A 16,414-nucleotide genomic window follows, 5' to 3' on the forward strand; every position below is an offset into this window, starting at 1 on the left:
GCGAGTACGCTATCAATATGGGAGGTACAGTATATGGCTACATGCGCGTAGTAAGTAGGCAATATTAATTACTGTATGGTAAAATGTTATAATTTTTCTTAGAGTAGAGTTTATTCGAGTTGGTCCAATTAGGCTATGATCAATTTAACGCAAGATTAAGGTAGGCCTAATTTATTTGTTATCACGATATCCAATAAACTACTTCGAATTGAATTGACCGCTGCTTTGCGTAATGGTAGATACTTATTTGTATCATACCGACTCTGTATTAGCGATACAGATCATTTTAGTCGATATGGTCAATATCACGTTTTATAATTGACAAAATAATCTTTCCCAAAAGCACCCCAAATTGCGCGTTGAGTAACAAGTGCTCGAATGGCTTGCATCTTGACAGTGTGTCCGTGTATGTGTGTTTCGAGTTTGCGTGCATGTATGCATGCGTATTCAATTATGTACAGTACCCTATTCGAAAATAAAAGTTGGAGACTCAGCATGAACTCCTATGGCATGCACCTGCCCACGGTCCCTTCGTCACCGTGTATTGACATCTCCAAAGCACATTCTACTGAGATGAAAGTAGCCTCGAGTCTTCTGAGCAATTCCTAGAAACAAGAATAAATTTACCTGGAAATAATTGTCCGCATAGTAAATCCATCAGTTGAAAAAGAAGCGAAGCAATGATGTAGTTCCCTTTGTCCATTTTGGCAGTGACTATTTTACATGCTCGCCTCCTGTCCGTTTACTCGCTGACTGTATACACAGACAGTATCCTCGCATTGATAATGCAGTGAGGGAGTACTGAAAGGCAGTAGACAGCAATCCCGGTTTGATTGTTTGGCTTCAATCAGTAATTGCTGGCAAACGGAGTTGAGATAATCTAGAGGAGAGTGGCACTCGATTCTGAGTCCCCAGGGTCCCTACACCTGTCGTTCCACCACAACGTTTGAACCTCTATCTATCTATGCGTTGGAGGCATGCCGTGTTAATGTCATGTCGGGAACTCGGACCTCCGAGTTAAAATGAACGCATTATTTGCGTATTGCTTCCTATTGGTTGATTCTGATACTTCACAAATGGGAAACTGGGGTATCAGCTTTCTACAAGGAGTAGCCTAAGCAAGTTAGACATTTCAGATTTTCCGACATGACGTGAATGTTATATTCTGCTGGGCTGGGGCCGTGTGAGTTATTCCTATGGCACTGCTGACAGTCATGCCGCATTCACATCCAGGGGCGGTTCTGGGGTGGGGGTGGGGGGCAGTGCCCCTGTGACAACAATTTTGGACCCCCTTGTGGCCCCCCCTAAATGTGGAGTATGAAATATTTTTTACATAACTACTTTTTGCTATTGTTCTTTTTTTACATCCGTTATTAGACAGTGGCAACGTGGAACACTAATGATTATGAACATGGTCTTTTGCCTGCTAATGCCTGCAATGCAGTGAAGAAAACGATATGGCAACAATAATGTCTAATGTAACTGGCCCCTCTAAAAGTACAACTGGCCCCAGCTTGGCCCCCCCAGTTGAAATGGTTTAGAACCGCCACTGTTCACATCATGTTGGAAACGCAAAAAAAATCTGACTCGCTTACTAGTTTCCGAACTGAACGCGGCATCACATGTTTCTGATAGTATTTCAGTTCGTCTTGGATCCATCTTTTTTTGTGGATGAAAGTAAAAGACTGTCAGCTTTTATGTCGCTGAAAACATTTACATGTTTAGGCTAGACAACAAGCGCGCATTCTCATTTTCTCAAGATGAAAAAGAGAAATCATATTTCTCCGCTCCTGTTCCCGCAACAAAATTAACATTTGGTGTATAATTTACTGCAAAAAAAAAGTTTAATTCTGCAGGAGTTAATATTGTATTATAATAGAGTACATGTGAAGCCTATAGTCAGTGTCCAGACTTGTTACTATTCCAACTACTAGGCTACTCTTCCCAACTGAACATTAAAGGTTATATTATGCAAAACTGAGCCTGCGCAGACCTCGAAAAACAACAATAAATTATTCAGACAATTGTAAACGGGATATGACGTTTACATGCATCAACTCAAAAACATAATACTTGAGTATCCCGAATAATAACGAGATGTTGCTGTGCATGTAAACCTGGTCACTGAAGATGTTTCCTGTGCCCAATTAAAGCTTCACATTCTTTGATAACAACCTTTTCAACAGTTATATGTGGAAAGTTACATTTTACTCACAGTCATTTCAGAAATTTGTGCTGACAAAAGGAAAATAATATGTGCACAAAATATATAAAGAATTGACTTGTCACAGGCTTTTTTACAAAAGAAGGGATTCATGCTTGCCACTTTAAAATTAGACTGCCTGAGTACAAAAATATTTAAAAAATGGACTAGCGGTAGGCCTAGCCTATTACTGTAACACAAGGTCTGCATGTGGCACCCTATTCCCATATAGTGCACCACTTCTACTTTTGAGCAAATCCTTATAGGTCCTGGTCAAAAGTAGTGCACTGAGTAGGGTGCAATTTGGGACGCAGGCATGGTCTGTTGCATAGGGTGATCAATGGACAATGTCTATTCCAATGGATCCCGCCTAGCGTGTGTGGGAACATTCTTTCTTCACTCTTTCTCCTACTGGGTCTCAGGGTGTGCAAGGAATATCCTGAGTGGGCAAATCCCAGTTACAGTGTTTTATGGTGACAGTTAATTTATGATTTTATTATTTAGTGATGTAAAAATCAATGCCTCATTAAAGCACAAAGGTGCCTCTTTATTGCTCCCTGGCTCGCTCACTCTGTGTGCTTGTTGCCTATACTACGCTATTCACTGACTTCAATCTTCAATTTCAGTTATACTCTTTCAAGATTCGTAATAACAAAAACTTTTCCACAAAATAGTGCATATGAAAAGGGAGTCAATGAGAGGATAAAGGCATCTGTAGGCCTCTTCAACAGTAGATCATGGATTTCAAAAGACCCATTAAAGGACAGCAACATCATTGGAGTTGATTAGTCAAGACACAGAACTAGGCTACTCTATGATTTTAGAGAGATATCAATCAGTAAACTGTCTGGATGACTGGTACTGGAAGACTTGTGTGCTTCAAGTACACAATATTACCTCATTTTTTGAGGTATATCACTCTCCACTTGGGCTGTGGACTTGACCTGAAATTTTGACCTGAGCTAATAATCTAATTGTTAATCAGTCTATTAATACAGTATATATAGGCTAAAATAACATTGGTTAAAGGCCTCTGTTTTTTTGCCCATTTGAAGGAAGTCAACACCCTAAAGGTATCTTGTATCTGAGAAACATTGGATGATGCCCCCTACAGTTCAAGTCACACTATGCAAACCCATCACTCTGCCAGATACCACAAATGTATTTCAATTCAAATGAGTGCTGACAAGGTGTATTCCGTGCAGCACAGGTGACATCCAGTCTGTCTTTCAAACACCTTGACCAAAATATATGAATCAGGCACTGATGCCATCTACCATGTAGGGAGCACAGCAGCACATCGCCTTCAATCACATTCTCCTATTTCAAATGTTCAGAAAATGTTCCATTAATATCAGAACAGGAAGGAGAACCCCAATACCACCTGCATAATGCAGAGAAGAAGCCTCTACTGTCAACATTTGAAACCTTATTCCTTCAGGATTGTGTGGCGTTATACTAGTAATCTCACACTAACTAATGTAATGTCAGACATTTTCTTGAGGTTCCGAAGGTTCAGAAACACCTTTTTTAGTAGCCAAGGAGAGGCTATAGTCAGCATTCATATAGATATATTGAACAGCCCCATTTATATGTATCTATATGTAAATCACAGTGTAGAGACAAGCAAAGGGGATCTACCTCACCCACCTGCCAATAGTTACAACCCCTGATGTGTCTGTAATGTGTTTTACACCCTGGGGGTCACAGAATATGCTGGATTCATTCTTAGTATTGGATTGACATAAAGCATTCACAACAGATTATGACCAATGCAATATTAAGGCATACAAATGAAATTGTTTCTTTTTAATCTATTTTGGTTAGTTTAAGATTTACAGCAATTGAATGGGTTTTAACTAAGTAAGGGTCCTCATCCTCCACTGAATTCTGTGAGTTTAAAAAGGAAATTAGAGGTAGTTATAAACTTTGCAGCAATTGTTCATTCATTATGTTCAATTGTAAGGAATCAATGTGGCCCGAAAATTCTTAAACTAAGAGGAGAAATTGGAATCCACATCAAAATATTCAGCTGTAGGCTATTACTGTAGAACTTCTTAGAGCTTGCGAATGCATTGAACTTGTTAACAAAGTAGACTACTGGTGAAATTGACAAGGCCAAGAGGTTAATCTTTACTTGACTCTGTTACGTTCGTTGAGGGAAGAATTAGACCAAGGTGCAGCGTGGTAAGCGTACATCTTTCTTTATTAGATGAACACCAAAACAAAACCAAAATAACTACAAAACGAAAACGTAACGTTCAGTAGGGCATACAGCACAGTACCAAAAACAAGATCCCACAATCTAAGGTGGGAAAAAGGGCTGCCTAAGTATGATCCCCAATCAGAGACAACGACAAACAGCTGCCTCTGATTGGGAACCATACTAGGCCAACAAAGAAATAGAAACATAGATTTCCCACCCTAGTCACACCCTGACCTAACCAAATAGAGAATAAAAGGGATCTCTAAGGTCACGGCGTGACAGACTCACTTAAATCTTAAAATGTCTTCTTGAGAATGGTCTCACGGTGCACACGCACGAGATGTCTTATTTTTATCATCTGTATGACTCTATACTATTCTACTGTATCTTAGTCCCTGCATCTCTGACGTCACTCGTCCATATGTATATAGTCTTAATTCATTCCTACTTAGATTTGTGTGTATAGGGTATATGTTGCTTAATTTGTTAGATATTACTTGTTAGATATTACTGCACTGTCGGGGCTAGAAGCACAAGCATTTTGCTTCACCCACAATAACATCTGCAAATCACATGTATGTGACCAATAACATTTTATTTGATTTATTCACAAATCAAATCAAATCCAATTGTATTTAGTCGCATACTTCGTAAACAACAAGTGTAGACTAACATTGAAATGCTTACCTGCCCTTCCCAACAATACAGAGAAAAAATATATATAATAGAAAAATAATAACACGAGGAATAAATACAATGAGAAACGATAACTTGGCAATATACACGGGGTACTAGTACCGAGTCGATGAGCAGGTGTACGAGGTAATAAAGATAGATATTTACATATAGGTAGGGATAAAAAGACTAGGGAACAGGATAGATAATAAACAGTTGCATCAGCGTACAGTATGTGATTAGTTAAAATAGTTTGTGCAAAAAGGGTCAATGCAGATAGTCCAGGTAGCTATTTGGTTAACTATTTAACTAACTATTTAGCAGACTTATGGCTTCGGGGTAGAAGCTGTTTCGGGTCCTGTTGGTTCCAGACTTGGTGCATTGGTACCGTTTTGCGGTAGAAGAGAGAAACGTCTATGACTTGGGTGGCTAGAGTCTTTGTGTCACGCCCTGATCTGTTTCACCTGTCCTGCGCTTGTCTCCCTCCAGGTGTCACTCATCATCACCGGTGTATTTATCTCTGTGTTTTCTGTCTCTCTGTGCCAGTTCGTCCTGTTTGCCTAGTCAACCAGCGTTTATCTCCTAACTCCTATTTTTCCCAGTCTCTGTTATTCCTAGTCCTCCTGGTTTTGACCATTGCCTGTCCTGACACCAAACCCGTCTGCCTGGCCATTCTTCCTGCCCTGACCTCAAGCCTGCCTAATGCCTTGTACTGTTTGGACTCTGACCTGGTTTTGGAACTGTCGCCTGTACTTGACCTGCCTTTTGCCTACCCCTTGTGTTATAATAAATATCTTAGCTCAACCATCTGCCTCCTGTGTCTGCATATGGGTCTCGCCTTGTGCCCTTATATTTTGAATATTTTTAGGGCTTTCCTCTGACACCGCCTGGTATAGAGGTCCTGGATAGCAGGGAGGTCGGCACCAGTACAGGGCCGTACACACTACCCTCTGTAGCACCTCTTAGTCAGATGCCAAGCAGTTGCCATACCAAGTGGTGATGCAGTCAGTCATGATCCTCTTAATGGTGCAGCTGTATAACTTTTTGAGGATCTGAGGGCCCATGCAAAATCTTTTCAGCCTCCTGAGGAGGAATAGGTGTTGTCGTGCCTTTTTCATGACTGTTGGTGTGATAATGATAATTCATTAGTAATGTGGACATCGAGGAACTTGAAGCTCATGACCCACTCCACTACAGCCCCGTTGATGTGGATGGGGGCGTGCACAGCCCTCCGCTTCCTATAGTCCATGATCAGCTTCTTTGTTTTGCTGACGTTGAGGGAGATGTTGTTGTCGTCACCTATAGGCTGTCTCATCGTCATCAGTGATCAGGCCAACCACCGCCGTGTTGTCAGCCAGCGTAATGATGGTGTTGGAGTCGTGCAAGCCTAAATAAGTTCAGGAGTAAAAATGTGCTTAACAAGTCCCATAATAAGTGTGCAATAATAGTGTTTAACATGCTTTTTGAATGACTACCTCATCGCTATACCCCACACATACAATTCATAATCTGTAAGGTTGAGCAGTGAATTTCAAACACAGATTCAACCACAAATATCATACCCCAATACATGCTAACCTCTCACCATTACAATAATATAACACGTTAGCATTTTGGTGGGGTATGATTTTTGTGCATCTGTATTTTTTCACTCATCATTATTCACGATTCGTTCAGGATTAGCCGTTATCATGGAGGCATCTATATTCATGTAAAAGTGTTTAGAAACATATTCTATTCTTGTTTACAATAAAAGTGATTCAAACATGACACAATACATTATTTACTGTTAATTTCTGATGGGTACAAAATCATCTGAAACACAACCAAAACAGACGGCAAACGCACCAACCGATTTGTAGAGTCACAAGCTTGATGTAGTCATTGCATGCTATGAATATGGGACCAAATACATTTAACTACTTTAATACACATAAGTGAATTTGTCCCATTACTTTTGGTCCCCTAATGGGGGGACTATGTACAAAATGTGTCATTTCTGAATGGCTCACCATATATGGATTAAAAATACCCTCAAATTAAAGCCGACAGTCTGCACTTTAACCTCATAGTCATTGTATCATTTCAAATCCAAAATAGTAGAGTGAAGAGCCAAAACAACAAAAAATGGCAAGACCTGAAAATGGTTGTCAAGCAATGATCAACAAACAATTTGAGAGAGCTTGAATAATTTTGAAAAGAACAATGTGCAAATGTTGCACAATCCATGTGTGGAAAGATCTTAGAGACTTAGAGAGAAAGTCTAACAGATGTAATCGCTGCCAAAGGTGATTCTAACATGTATTGACTCAGGGGGTTGAATACTTATCTGATTAAGATATATTAGTGTTTTATTTTTCATAAATGTTGTACAAAATGTTATAATATTTCTTCCACTTTAACATTACAGTTTTTGTGTAGATCGTTGACAAAAAATGACAATTTAAATCAATTTTAATCACACTTTGTAACAGAACCACGTAGAAAAAGGGATGTGAACACTTTCTGAAGGCACTGTAATCACTGATACTGTTTAACATACAGTAAACAGCCTGAAATTAGATACCAACTGGTTGTCTAGGTGAATTGATAGTGAGGCAAGGTTATGGTGGAATGGCTCATGTTGTATCTAAGGGTACAGTTGGGCTAACTGCTGTAACTCAAGAGTCAGGTGGCACCTAGACACCTGCTCATAGGTCAGAATAACATGACAGAAGGGCACGCTACCATTTTACAGGTGACTGCAAGGTTGAGCTGCAAAACCTGGACCCGTACAAATCAGCTGGGCTAGACAATCTGGACCCTCTCTTTCTAAAACTAGATCTTAGTGCCGCTTTTGATACCATCGATCACCACATTCTTTTGGAGAGATTGGAAACCCAAATTGGTCTACATGGACAAGTTCTGGCCTGGTTTAGATCTTATCTGTCGGAAAGATATCAGTTTGTCTCTGTGAATGGTTTGTCCTCTGACAAATCAATTGTAAATTTCGGTGTTCCTCAAGGTTCCGTTTTAGGACCACTATTGTTTTCACTATATATTTTACCTCTTGGGGATGTCATTCGAAAACATAATGTTAAATTTCACTGCTATGCAGACGACACACAGCTGTACATTTCAATGAAACATGGTGAAGCCCCAAAATTGCCCTCGCTAGAAGCCTGTGTTTCAGACATAAAGAAGTGGATGGCTGCAAACTTTCTACTTTTAAACTCGGACAAAACAGAGATGCTTGTTCTAGGTCCCAAGAAACAAAGAGATCTTCTGTTGAATCTGACAATTAATCTGGATGGTTGTACAGTCGTCTCAAATAAAACTGTGAAGGACCTCGGCGTTACTCTGGACCCTGATCTCTCTTTTGAAGAACATATCAAGACTGTTTCAAGGACAGCTTTTTTCCATCTACGTAACATTGCAAAAATCAGAAATTTTCTGTCCAAAAATGACGCAGAAAAATTAATCCATGCTTTTGTTACTTCTAGGCTGGACTACTGCAATGCTCTACTTTCCGGCTACCCGGATAAAGCACTAAATAAACTTCAGTTAGTGCTAAATACGGCTGCTAGAATCCTGACTAGAACCAAAAAATTTGATCATATTACTCCAGTGTTAGCCTCCCTACACTGGCTTCCTGTTAAGGCAAGGGCTGATTTCAAGGTTTTACTGCTAACCTACAAAGCATTACATGGGCTTGCTCCTACCTATCTTTCCGATTTGGTCCTGCCGTACATACCTACACGTACGCTACGGTCACAAGACGCAGGCCTCCTAATTGTCCCTAGAATTTCTAAGCAAACGGCTGGAGGTAGGGCTTTCTCCTATAGAGCTCCATTTTTATGGAATGGTCTGCCTACCAATGTGAGAGACGCAGACTCAGTCTCAACCTTTAAGTCTTTACTGAAGACTTATCTCTTCAGTAGGTCCTATGATTAAGTATAGTCTGGCCCAGGAGTGTGAAGGTGAACGGAAAGGCTGGAGCAACGAACCGCCCTTGCTGTCTCTGCCTTGCCGGTTCCCCTCTTTCCACTGGGATTCTCTGCCTCTAACCCTTTTACAGAGGCTGAGTCACTGGCCTACTGGTGTTCTTCCATGCCGTCCATGGGAGGGGTGCGTCACTTGAGTGGGTTGAGTCACTGACGTGGTCTTCCTGTCTGGGTTGGCGCCCCCCCCCTTGGGTTGTGCCATGGCGGAGATCGTTGTGGGCTATACTCGGCCTTGTCTTAGGACGGTAAGTTGGTGGTTGGAGACATCCCTCTAGTGGTGTGGGGGCTGTGCTTTGGCAAAGTGGGTGGGGTTATATCCTGCCTGTTTGGCCCTGTCCGGGGTATCATCGGATGGGGCCACAGTGTCTTCTGATCCCTCCTGTCTCAGCCTCCAGTATTTATGCTGCAGTAGTTTATGTGTCGGGGGCTAGGGTCAGTCTGTTACATCTGGAGTATTTCTCTTGTCTTATCCGGTGTCCTGTGTGTATTTAAATATGCTCTCTCTAATTCTCTCTTTCTCTCTTTCTGTCTTTCTCTCGGAGGACCTGAGCCCTAGGACCATGCCTCAGGACTACCTGGTATGATGACTCCTTGCTGTCCCCAGTCCACCTGGCCGTGCTGCTGCTCCAGTTTCAACTGTTCTGCCTGCGGCTATGGAACCCTGACCTGTTCACCGGACGTGCTTGTTGCACCCTCGACAACTACTATGATTATTATTATTTGACCATGCTGGTCATTTATGAACATTTTAACATTTTAACATTTTGACCATGTTCTGTTTTAATATCCACCCTGCACAGCCAGAAGAGGACTGGCCACCCCTCATAGCCTGGTTCCTCTCTAGGTTTCTTCCTAGGTTTTTGGCCTTTCTAGGGAGTTTTTCCTAGGGAGTTTTTCCTAGCCACCGTGCTTCTTTCACATGCTTTGCTTGCTGTTTGGGGTTTTAGGCTGGGTTTCTGTACAGCACTTTGAGAATATCAGCTGATGTACGAAGGGCTATATAAAAATAAATTTGATTTGATTTGATTTGAACAGAAGAAAAGAAAGAGAAAATCAGGACAGAAGAAAAAGGATATCAAAGTGAAACAGTTCTCTAAAGACACAAGAGACAATAATACAAGAAACAACAGTTCTGTAGCTTGTCAACTATGTGTCTGTCTATCCCTGTTCTCTACCCTCTGCACAGGCCATACAAACGCTTCACACCGCGTGGCCGCTGCCACTCTAACCTGGTGGTCCCAGCGCGCACGACCCACGTGGAGTTCCAGGTCTCCGGCAGCCTCTGGAACTGCCGGTCTGCGGCCAACAAGGTAGAGTTCATCTCAGCCTATGCTACCCTCCAGTCCCTCGACTTCCTGGCGCTGACGGAAACATGGATTACCACAGATAACACTGCTACTCCTACTGCTCTCTCTTCGTCTGCCCACGTGTTCTCGCATACCCCTAGAGCATCGAGCCAGCGGGGTGGTGGCACTGGAATCCTCATCTCTCCCAAGTGGACATTCTCTCTTTCTCCCCTGACCCATCTGTCTATCTCCTCATTTGAATTCCATGCTGTCACAGTTACCAGCCCTTTCAAGCTTAACATCCTTATCATTTATCGCCCTCCAGGTTCCCTTGGAGAGTTCATCAATGAGCTTGACGCCTTGATAAGTTCCTTTCCTGAGGATGGCTCACCTCTCACAGTTCTGGGTGACTTTAACCTCCCCACGTCTACCTTTGACTCATTCCTCTCTGCCTCCTTCTTTCCACTCCTCTCCTCTTTTGACCTCACCCTCTCACCTTCCCCCCCTACTCACAAGGCAGGCAATACGCTTGACCTCATCTTTACTAGATGCTGTTCTTCCACTAATCTCATTGCAACTCCCCTCCAAATCTCCGACCACTACCTTGTATCCTTTTCCCTCTTGCTCTCATCCAACACTTCTCACTCTGCCCCTACTCGGATGGTATTGCGCCGTCCCAACCTTCGCTCTCTCTCTCCCGCTACTCTCTCCTCTTCCATCCTATCATCTCTTCCCTCTGCTCAAACCTTCTCCAACCTATCTCCTGATTCTGCCTCCTCAACCCTCCTCTCCTCCCTTTCTGCATCCTTTGATTTTCTCTGTCCCCTATCCTCCAGGCCGGCTCGGTCCTCCCCTCCTGCTCCGTGGCTCGACGACTCACTACGAGCTCACAGAACAGGGCTCCGGGCAGCCGAGCGGAAATGGAGGAAAACTCGCCTCCCTGCGGACCTGGCATCCTTTCACTCCCTCCTCTCTACATTTTCCTCTTCTGTCTCTGCTGCTAAAGCCACTTTCTACCACTCTAAATTCCAAGCATCTGCCTCTAACCCTAGGAAGCTCTTTGCTACCTTCTCCTCCCTCCTGAATCCTCCTCCCCTCCCCCCTCCTCCCTCTCTGCGGATGACTTCGTCAACCATTTTGAAAAGAAGGTTGACGATATCCGATCCTCGTTTGCTAAGTCAAACGACACCGCTGGTCCTGCTCACACTGCCCTACCCTGTGCTTTGACCTCTTTCTCCCTTCTCTCTCCAGATGAAATCTCGCGTCTTGTGACGGCCGGCCGCCCAACAACCTGCCCACTTGACCCTATCCCCTCCTCTCTTCTCCAGACCATTTCCGGAGACCTTCTCCCCTCCCTCACCTCGCTCATCAACTCATCCTTGACCGCTGGCTACGTCCCTTCCATCTTCAAGAGAGTGAGAGTTGCACCCCTTCTGAAAAAACCTACACTCGATCCCTCCGATGTCAACAACTACAGACCAGTATCCCTTCTTTCTTTTCTCTCCAAAACTCTTGAACGTGCCGTCCTTGGCTAGCTCTCCTGCTATCTCTCTCAGAATGACCTTCTTGATCCTAATCAGTCAGGTTTCAAGACTGGGCATTCAACTGAGACTGCTCTTCTCTGTGTCACGGAGGCTCTCCGCACTGCTAAAGCTAACTCTCTCTCCTCTGCTCTCATCCTTCTAGACCTATCTGCTGCCTTTGATACTGTGAACCATCAGATCCTCCTCTCCACCCTCTCCGAGTTGGGCATCTCCGGCGCGGCCCACGCTTGGATTGCGTCCTACCTGACAGGTCGCTCCTACCAGGTGGCGTGGCGAGAATCTGTCTCCGCACCATGCGCTCTCACCACTGGTGTCCCCCAGGGCTCTGTTCTAGGCCCTCTCCTATTCTCGCTATACACCAAGTCACTTGGCTCTGTCATATCCTCACATGGTCTCTCCTATCATTGCTATGCAGACGACACACAATTAATCTTCTCCTTTCCCCCTTCTGATAACCAGGCGGCGAATCGCATCTCTGCATGTCTGTCAGACATATCAGTGTGGATGACGGATCACCACCTCAAGCTGAACCTCGGCAAGACGGAGCTGCTCTTCCTCCCGGGGAAGGACTGCCCGTTCCATGATCTCGCCATCACGGTTGACAACTCCCTTGTGTCCTGCTCCCAGAGTGCTAAGAACCTTGGCGTGGTCCTGGACAACACCCTGTCGTTCTCCACTAACATCAAGGCGGTGACCCGATCCTGTAGGTTCATGCTCTACAACATTCGCAGAGTACGACCCTGCCTCACACAGGAAGCGGTGCAGGTCCTAATCCAGGCACTTGTCATCTCCCGTCTGGATTACTGCAACTCGCTGTTGGCTGGGCTCCCTGCCTGTGCCATTAAACCCCTACAACTCATCCAGAACGCCGCAGCCCGTCTGGTGTTCAACCTTCCCAAGTTCTCTCACGTCACCCCGCTCCTCCGCTCTCTCCACTGGCTTCCAGTTGAAGCTCGCATCCGCTACAAGACCATGGTGATTGCCTACGGAGCTGTGAAGGGAACGGCACCTCCATACCTTCAGGCTCTGATCAGGCCCTACACCCAAACAAGGGCACTGCGTTCATCCACCTCTGGCCTGCTGGCCCCCCTACCTCTGAGGAAGCACAGTTCCCGCTCAGCCCAGTCAAAACTGTTCGCTGCTCTGACACCCCAATGGTGGAACAAGCTCCCTCACGACGCCAGGACAGCGGAGTCAATCACCACCTTCCGGAGACACCTGAAACCCCACCTCTTTAAGGAATACCTAGGATAGGATAAAGTAATCCTTCTAACCCCCCCCTCCCTTAAAAGATTTAGATGCACTATTGTAAAGTGGTTGTTCCACTGGATATCATAAGGTGAATGCACCAATTTGTAAGTCGCTCTGGATAAGAGCGTCTGCTAAATGACTTAAATGTAATAATAATAATGTAATAAAACTATCCGCCGCAATTGTTGCAACCCCTATTGCCAGTCTGATCAACCTCTCTTTCGTATCGTCCGAGATCCCTAAAGATTGGAAAGCTGCCGCGGTCATCCCCCTCTTCAAAGGGGGTGACACTCTAGACACAAACTGTTACAGAGCTATATCCATCCTGCCCTGCCTCTCTAAAGTATTTGAAAACAGATCACTGATCATTTCGAATCCCACCGTACCTTCTCCGCTGTGCAATCCGGTTTCCGAGGTGGTCACGGGTGCACCTCAGCCACGCTCAAGGTATTAATTGATATCATAACCGCCATCGATAAAAGACATTACTGTGCAGCCGTCTTCATCAACCTGGCCAAGGCTTTCGACTCTGTCAATCACCGTATTCTTATCGGCAGACTCAACAGCCTTGGTTTCTCAAATGACTGCCTAGCCTGGTTCACCAACTACTTCGCAGACAATTGTCAAATTGGAGGGCCTGTTGTCCGGACCTCTGGCAGTCTTTTTGGGGGTACCACAGGGTTTAATTCTCGGGCCGACTCTTTTGTCTGTATATATCAACGATGTCGCTCTTGCTGCGGGTGATTCCCTGATCCACCTCTACGCAGATGACACCATTCTGTATACATCTGGCCCTATTTTGGACACTGTTAACGAACCTCCAAACGAGCTTCAATGCAATACAACACTCCTTCCGTGGCCTCCAACTGCTCTTAAATGCTAGTAAAACCAAATGCATGCTTTTCAACCATTCGCTGCCCGCTCCTGCCCGCCCGACTAGCATCACTACCCTGGACGGTTCTGACCTAGAATATGTGGACAACTACAAATACCTAGGTGTCTGGCTAGACTGTAAACTCTCCTTCCAGACTCATATTAAACATCTCCAATTCAAAATCAAATCTAGAATCGGCTTTCTGTTTCACAACAAAGCCTCCTTCACTCATGCCTTATCTCTGCTCACTGGTCACGATAACAACACCCACCCGTAGCACGCGCTCCAGCAGGTAAATCTCACTGTTCATCACCAAAGCCAACACCTGCTTTGGCCGCCTTTCCTTCCAGTTCTCTGCTGCCAGTGACTGGAACAAATTGCAAAGACATATTTCCCTCACTAACTTTAAACATCAGCTATCTGAGCAGCTAATCGATCGCTGCAGCTGTACATAGTCCATCTGTAAATAGCTCACCCAATCTACCCACCTCATCCCCATATTGTTTTTATTTACTTTTCTGCTCTTTTTCACACCAGTATCTCTACTTGCACATCATCATCTGCACATTTATCACTCCAGTGTTAATCTGCTAAATTGTAATTACTTCGCTACAATCGCCTATTTATTGCCTACCTCCTCAAGCCATTTGCACACACTATATATAGACTTTCGTTTTTTCTACTGTGTTATTGACTGTACGTTTGTTTATTCCATGTGTAACTCTGTGTTGTTGTGTATCGGTTGTCGTCTGGAATGGAGGAACAAAACGCAGCAGGAATGTGGATGCTCATCTTGATATTTATTTGAAATCAAAGTGAACACCAAAATAACGAAAACAACGAACTCACGAACAACAAAACAGTCTTGTAAGGATCACACAGGTAAAACAAGAGACAATCTCTAGGCTCACACAGGCAAAACAAGAGACAATCTCCCACAAACACTTAACCAAACACATACCCATATATAGGACTCTCAATCAGAGGCAACTAGAAAACACCTGCCTCCAATTGCATCCTTCACTCATGCTGCCAAACATACCCTCGTAAAACTGACCATCCTACCTATCCTTGACTTCGGCGATGTCATTTACAAAATAGCCTCCAATACCCTACTCAACAAGCTGGATGCAGTCTATCACAGTGCCATCCGTTTTGTCACCAAAGCCCCATATACTACCCACCAATGCGACCTGTACGCTCTCGTTGGCTGGCCTTCGCTTCATAATCGTCGCCAAACACATTGGCTCCAGGTCATCTACAAGACCCCGCTCACTGGTCACCATAGCAGCACCCACCTGTAGCACGCGCTCCAGCAGGTATATCTCTCTGGTCACCCCTAAAGCCAACTCCTCCTTTGGTCGTCTCTCCTTCCAGTTCTCTGCTGCCAATGACTGGAACGAACTACAAAAATCTCTGAAACTGGAAACACTTATCTCCCTCACTAGCTTTAAGCACCAGCTATCAGAGCAGCTCCCAGATCACTGCACCTGCACATAGCCAAGATATAATTTAGCCCAAACTACTACCTCTTCCCCTACTGTATTTATTTATTTTATTTATTTTGCTCCTTTGCACCATATTATTTATATTTTAACTTTGAACTTTCTTCAAATAACAAATCTACCATTCCAGTGTTTTACTTGCTATACTTTATTTACTTTGCCACCATGGCCTTTTTTTGCCTTTACCTCCCTTATCTCACATCATTTGCTCACATTGTATATAGTCTTATTTTTTTTTCTTCTACTGTATCATTGATTGTATGTTGTTTTACTCCATGTGTAACTCTGTGTTGTTGTATGTTGTCGAACTGCTTTGCTTTATCTTGGCCAGGTCGCAATTGTAAATGAGAACTTGTTCTCAACTTGCCTACCTGGTTAAATAAAGGTGAAATAAATAAAAAACAAAAATAAAATTGAGAGTCCAACCCCAATAAACTAGACAAAGAAATACAAAAGACTAGAGACCACATAGAAATACAAACCTAGAACATAACCCCAAAAACCCGGAAATAATAAATCAAACACCCTACTACATAAAACACCACCCCGAACCACATAAACAAAATACCCTCTGCCACGTCCTGACCAAACTACAATAACAAATAACCTTTATACTGGTCAGGACGTGACATGTTGTTTGTATCGCACTGCTTTGCTTTATCTTGGCCAGGTCGCAGTTGTAAATAAGAACTTGTTCTCAACTAGCTTACCTGATTAAATAAATGTGAAATAAATTTAAAAAAGAAAAGGTGCTGGTTGCAAGCTGCAGACTACTGAGACTCATACATACACAAAATATTAATGGAATCTGAGCGCTAATTAAGCAAACTCTACAAACCACAAACACATTCAGAAATGATGTTCCTAGAGGGAGGAATTTTATTCAA

At 43.7% G+C, this 16,414-nt stretch overlaps 1 protein-coding gene across 11 annotated transcripts in view; it reads right to left on the reverse strand.

Annotated features, from left to right (window-relative positions):
* Positions 1 to 962, reverse strand: part of ptprt (protein tyrosine phosphatase receptor type T) — a 501,813-nt gene extending 500,851 nt beyond the window's left edge. For all 11 annotated transcript variants that reach the window (XM_014131664.2, XM_045691383.1, XM_014131665.2 and 8 more), the window contains exon 1: positions 628 to 962. In XM_014131664.2, the coding sequence (XP_013987139.1) occupies positions 628 to 703 (76 nt within the window). In that variant the 5' untranslated portion in view covers positions 704 to 962. The remainder of the gene's footprint in view (positions 1 to 627) is intronic.
* Positions 963 to 16,414: the final 15,452 nt, after the last annotated feature.

The sequence above is a fragment of the Salmo salar genome, chromosome ssa12 (assembly GCF_905237065.1).
Source record: "Salmo salar chromosome ssa12, Ssal_v3.1, whole genome shotgun sequence".
Lineage (NCBI taxonomy): Eukaryota > Metazoa > Chordata > Actinopteri > Salmoniformes > Salmonidae > Salmo > Salmo salar.